This window comes from Diadema antillarum, unplaced genomic scaffold (genome assembly GCF_040938485.1).
Source record: "Diadema antillarum isolate AM-2024a unplaced genomic scaffold, OU_Dant_1.0 scf00000146, whole genome shotgun sequence".
NCBI lineage: Eukaryota > Metazoa > Echinodermata > Echinoidea > Diadematoida > Diadematidae > Diadema > Diadema antillarum.
This window is the reverse complement of record NW_027271035.1, coordinates 1,206,271-1,212,529: the sequence shown is the minus strand read 5'-3', so window position 1 is coordinate 1,212,529 and position 6,259 is coordinate 1,206,271. Positions and strand designations below refer to the sequence as shown.

Below are 6,259 nucleotides of genomic sequence, written 5' to 3'. Positions count from 1 at the left end.
TATAATTTGTGCAGTAGCTACTGCTCTCCCATTCATCCACACACACACACACACACACACACAGAGTATGTATATATATATATATATATATATATATATATATATATAAACGTATAAATGAACACTATACTATATATTATGTTTAAAATCTTAAAATTACAACAACAAAACGACAACATTGTTCTCATGATTATAAAGCAACATGACCAATAATGTGTGATAAAATTGACATATATATTTTTCAATCTTGATGTATAGGTTTGTTTGAGTTCTATTCATCTGAAGTATTGATTCATATCTTTTGATAGGGACCATCCCTGAAACATTATTAGACATATCTCTGTGTGATAAGATGATTCAAATAGAACGGTGCCATCCTACTCAAATTTTTAAAGATCACAACTCAATGTTGGTATCTTATCCTGTCATCAATATTTTGCCAGGTTAGCATATTGCGAATCGTTGATAGCGTATTTGTGATCAATTATCGAAGTATAAAAGGCCTTGTTATACAGGGTTAGTGATATCCCAGCCTTCTGTCAATAGTCATAACAAGATGTTATGAAAGGAAGGAGTTGTTTACTTTATCAACAATATACGTTGTAGTTGCATCTTAGGTATTCAAAGTCATGTATGCATAACATATAGCCTCTTTCTGCTATGCTGAGCCCCATAAGCTTTCTTCTACAGTGATCTATGTTAAAACCATGCCTTAATGATTGTTGTAAGCGATGTTAAAACGTATCTACTGAGTTTTATCTAGAGCTGGACGTTTGATGACAAGTCATTCATGCATCAGATAGCATTTGTCTACTATGCTAAGCGCTATTATAGCATTCCTCTAGAGATCTATGTTTAAACCATGCCTTCACATGATTGTTGTATGGGATTCTAAAAATATTCACGGAGCTCCACTCAGAGCTGGACGTTTGATGACAACGAGGACGTCCACGGGATCATCCAGGATGTACCTTCCCATCTCATCTCTGGTTGCCAGGGATTTTAGGGAGGCGAGCGTGCTTTGGAGGAGGTCCGGAGAAGCCGAGTTCCGGAAACCTGAGACCTCGGTCAAGATGTCCAGCAACTTGGAGCCGTCTGCCGAGTGGACATCAAAGACGGAAGTTACGTCCAGGGTTGATGACGACAGTGAGAAACGTTTGACCACATGGCTGGACCCTTTCAGGTATTTCAGTATGCTTTCTGTCACGATCACTGGGAATTGGGTCCATGGTTTGTCAATCAAAAATTCTTCTGTTTGGTTTGACGCTGTGGGGGAAAAAAATCACAGAAATGTGTGTATTTGTGTAAAAGTATATAGAACTTCATGGTGTTATAGAAGTGTATTATACATTTTCTACGATGCTTGTATGTTGATCCCTGAAGTACAGGACATACGCTGAAAACTGACTTGATATAATATTATGATTATCATATGTAAATTATTTACACAAAATAGCAGTTAGGAAAACAATAGAGAACTTTATGTTAATCTTTTCACAGTTAAAAGACATAATGAAAACGGCTTGACAGTTATAACGTCTTTGAAAAGATCATTTTTTGACATAGCCTATCAAAATACTGGCAACAATCGATGCTATGCTTGATCAATTAGCGGGTGGCAAATCACACAATAGCCCTACTGTGCTCAAAAGTTGATATTCCTTTAACAGAGAGGGTACCGCATAGTTATCTTCGAATCTTGTTATTACGTTCCTCGATATTTGACGATGCATATTTTCTTTTTTTCTGTCCAACGATTTAAAGAAGTTATGACAAGGAGAATTCCACAAAATTTGATTCTTTTTAAAGAAAAGAATAATACATTGCCCTCTGATGCCAACATGTTAACGGTAATTATAATTCCCTCTGTGTTCTGAAAGACGTAACTCAATAATGATTTTTCATTCTGCTGGCAAAGTTGTCAGGTGTTGAATTATGCCGTTATTTTGTAATATCGTTCATGCGTTACGTCATGAAATGTCGTAGTCCTCTAAGCCAGACATAGCACCGAAACTTCTTAAACGCATGCATGACTTTTGAATGGATTGTCCGATTTTTGTCGAGCCCACCGGAGGTGAGGGGAGACTAAAGGGATCGCCTGCGCCGTCTGTCCGTCCGTCCGTCCGTCGTCCGTCCGTAACGCTACAAAAACTTCAATAACTCTTTACTCTGGGCTTCAATTGCAATCTAACTTCGAGGAAAGAGGGGTCATACTAAGTTTCACATTTTACCATAATATAAAGGTCACCTCAAGGTCAAAGCTCACAGGCAGGGGTCAATGAACTTCAGGGGCCAATGTTAAGTTTTTGTGGCGCGTTTCTATTATGGGTCATAACTTTTGATCCATAGGTCCATTTGTGACTAAACTTGAATGGTAGATGTCCCTTGGGGAATGGATTGTCACCACAAGGTCATTGGTCACAAGCATGGGTCAACAAACTTTTAGAGCCAAATGTTCAGTTTTTGTGGCACGTTTCTATTATGGGTCATAACGTTTGATGCATAGGTCCGTTTGTGACCAGACTTGGATGGTAGATGTACCTTGGGGAGTGGATGGTCACCACAAGGTCAAAGGTCACAGGCATGGTTCAACAAACTTTTAGAGCCCAATGTTAATTTTTTGTGGGGCGTCTATTATGGGTCATAACTTTTGATCCATAACTCCATTTGTGACTAAACTTGGATGGTAGATGTCCCTTGGGGAGTGGATGGTCACCACAAGGTCAGTGGTCACAAGCATGGGTCAACTAACTTTTAGAGCCCAATGTTAAGTTTTTATGGCGCATTTCTATTATGGGTCATAACTTTTGATCCATAGGTCCGTTTGTGACCAAACTTGGATGGTAGATGTCCCTTGGGGAGTGGATGGTCACCACAAGGTCAAAGGTCACAGGCAGGGGTCAACAAACTTTAAGGGCCCAATTTTAGGTTTTTATGGCACGTTTCTTTTTTGCCATCATTTTTTTACCCTTTTAGGCCTATATCTCTTTGTATCTGTTACATCTCTTTTGTTGTATCCGTGATATCCCATTCGCGTACAAGAAATTGTACGCGAATGGGCGAGACACATTATGGCACTTGCCTTGTTCTGAAACCTTTCTATATATATATATATTTTTATTTATTTATTTTTTTTTTTTGTGGCTAATTTCTGCATTTGCTCGATCAGATACATTCGGATTTCATTCTCCGGTAAGTGAAATTCTTAACACGTAAAATATATTCATTTTCATGTACATTCCATGATTTTGCAACAATCTAAGTAGATTTTTAACAACAACAACAACAAAAACAAAATCTTATACCTGGATTTATTTCAATGAGAAGAATACCGCCCTCTTCGAGGCTGTCAAGTAAGAAATCCATCGTGGAGTCGATATCTTGTACGTAATACAATGATTGCAGGGCGGTGATGAACGCAAATCGATGTCGTTGGGAAGCCCGCAGCGATTTCTTCATGTAACTTTCGAGTGTGATCTGGTGCCATGTGAAAGCCAGGCTGTTACCGTCAGCTCGATTTTCACGAAGCGATGCTGCAAGCTGCTGGAATTCGCGAATTATGCCGGCAGGCTCGACGACATTGACCCGGACGCGTTTGAAACACTTCCCGAGGGCGTCAATCATCGGCAGTTCTTTGCAGCCTGATGTGGGTAGGACGAAAAGGGAGTTTGCACGGTTACAGTGGGCTCCCGTTATAACGAAGTCCTCGGGACCGGCATTTTTCTTTCGTTATATCGAAATATCGTTATAACGTACCGAACAAATAAACATTGAAAAAAAAAACATAGAGTGAATAATGTTGTGATCTGAATTTGTATTTCGTTGTAACCGGAATTTCGTTACAACTGTGTTCGTTATAACGGGAGTGCACTGTATAACAAATCTATGTGAAGGTGCGACATAAGAACCAATCGCTTTTTATCACTTCTAATAAACGTTTAATAAGTTCATGCAATACCACTTTAAGTCAGATGAGTTTAATAATGAACTATTTCTCTTCTTGTAACACATTAAACAAGAATATCAGTTTAACTCAAATTAATTAGCCGAAACTGGTCTCCATTTAAGAATTACTACGTTAGAATTGACTTCTCCAAAATTCAGCACCATGCGCTACTGTCATCCTGGGGGAAAATAGTGTAAATTGAGTGCTTAAAGGGAAATGAAACTCAAATATAAATGTGAGTTGAGTGAATGTGTAGGAATATCAGTAGAACTTTGAGAAAAAATCTCCCAATCCATTCTGAAGTAATAAATCTTTAAATTGTCGGTACAATGTACCACCATGCATTGCTGGAAAAGAAAACTGCAACAATGTCTTCATGGTGTTTAGAGTAGGACAACAATAAAAAAAACCCCACGGATTTCAACATCATTTCACTTTTATGGCGTAATGAACAAGCATTTTCTAACCTGACGAAAGAGGACCGTGTCATTTTCTGAAATTCACTCACCGTTTCCGGTCCCAATTCCCAGTACGTGCATCTCGTGCTCCCCTGAAAAGCTCTGCGTCAGTCGATCGACCACTTCCCGCTGAAAGTGGTCCGTCACCCAGTATTCGATGTCGTCCCCGTCACAGACTGGCAACATTCCACCGTCGTAGGCATCGTGGTAGCTGTCCAAGTCGTCGAGAATGGAGGGGAGCTTGATGGCGGATGGAAGAAGCTCAGTTTCAGCCATCATTGCCGGTTGTCCAGATGACGTATTGAGATATTCTCAGTCACACGGTCTGAATTGCAAGCCAATATCAACGAATATTACTGAATGCAAGCGTGACCACTAGTGCGTGAGGTGATCTAGGCCGAACTTATAAGATTTCACTTTAATGTACAGGTCAGTGCTGACCATTCAACCATCGAAAAAAAGAAGAAGAAAGAATTGTTCCAACACAACCAGATTTTGTTCATTCCCACCGAAAAAAAATGTCTAGGCCACTCATTAAAAAACAAACAAACAAACAAACAAAAAACTATTATTCGCAATTTCGCCTGATTCTATGTGTGTGCAAGTCGGGCGTCGCCATTCAGTTTATATAAATACCAGGACAGTCTTATTCGTACTCTTATTGTATCTTGTCATCATACACTTCAGTGTACTAAGCTCCATGCCTCTATAGGGCTTTTTACACTTGTAAAATTTTGCTTAGCCCCGGACCAACGGTGGGGCTAAGGGGGGGGGGGGGGGCCTTAGCCCCACCGTTGGTACGGGACTATCCTTAGCCCACTTTCTGTTTACACTCGTTTTTGCCAAAGTGGGCTAGCCCCACCGATAGTACGGTACTATCTGGCCCTGCAAAATAGCAGGGGTTAGCACCGCAATTGCGGTGCCAAGCAAGTGAGTGTAAACAGAACGAAAAAATAATCCTGGGCTAAGCGACGGAGACGAAGTCCGACCCTCACTGACCAATCAGAAACGAGGTAATCAAGTGCTGCCGGTGCGTGCGTGTACGTGTACAGTACACAGCGTAATCATGAATATTCATGTGGTTTGGAAAGTCCGGGGCTAAGAAATACGAGTGTAAAAAGGTAAGTTTTCTCCTTAGCCCCGGACAAGAGATAGCACGGGACTAATTGACCAGTGTAAAAAGCTGAAAAAATTGGTACGGGACTAACGATAGTCCTGGGTCAGAGAAAGTCCGGGGTTAAGAAACACAAGTGTAAAAAGTCCTTCAGTGTTCAGTTGTTCTGAAAAAAAAAAAAAAAAATCTCTCCCTCGAAGGACTTCCTGATCTCATCACAATGTCTCAAGCCTTGTCCTGTATCGTATCATCCGGATGATGGAGGACAAAGTTACAACTGAAATGAAATGAAATAGATAAATTAAAACGACGAGAGAGAGAGAGAGAGAGACTAGCACTTTTCAAAAGTATATCACTTACAAGTATCAGGAGACCCAGTGCGTGATCATCGTATAGCACAGCGTGTTGTTACATATGGCTTTAAAGTCTATATTCTTCTTCTATAGTTCAACGGCTGGAATAAGCTACCACAAATTGCCATTGACGCCCCCACACTCCTAAGTTTCAAAAGACAATTAACGCTACTGGGTTTTAAATGGGTCCTATGGGACCCCTTAACCCCGCCACACCACATTATCTGCAGAAATGTACTACCATGACTGACCGTAATAGCGAGGTGTGGCCTTCAATGTAAATTCAACGTAAATATATAGCAAAATGCAGTATACCATCACAACTAACACTATGATTCACAATAGCTTCAAAATGTTTGTTATTAGACGTCCAAGGAAAGCTATGCAA

At 40.2% G+C, this 6,259-nt stretch overlaps 1 protein-coding gene across 1 annotated transcript; it reads right to left on the bottom strand.

The window, feature by feature from the left end:
- Positions 1-901: 901 nt before the first annotated feature.
- LOC139721624 (histamine N-methyltransferase-like) lies at positions 902-4,680 on the bottom strand. The gene is made up of 3 exons (XM_071632955.1): positions 4,455-4,680; positions 3,306-3,641; positions 902-1,266 (listed from the first exon to the last, which is right to left on the bottom strand). Exons 1-3 carry the CDS (start codon positions 4,678-4,680, stop codon positions 902-904), a joined length of 927 nt encoding a protein of 308 aa, XP_071489056.1.
- Positions 4,681-6,259: the final 1,579 nt, after the last annotated feature.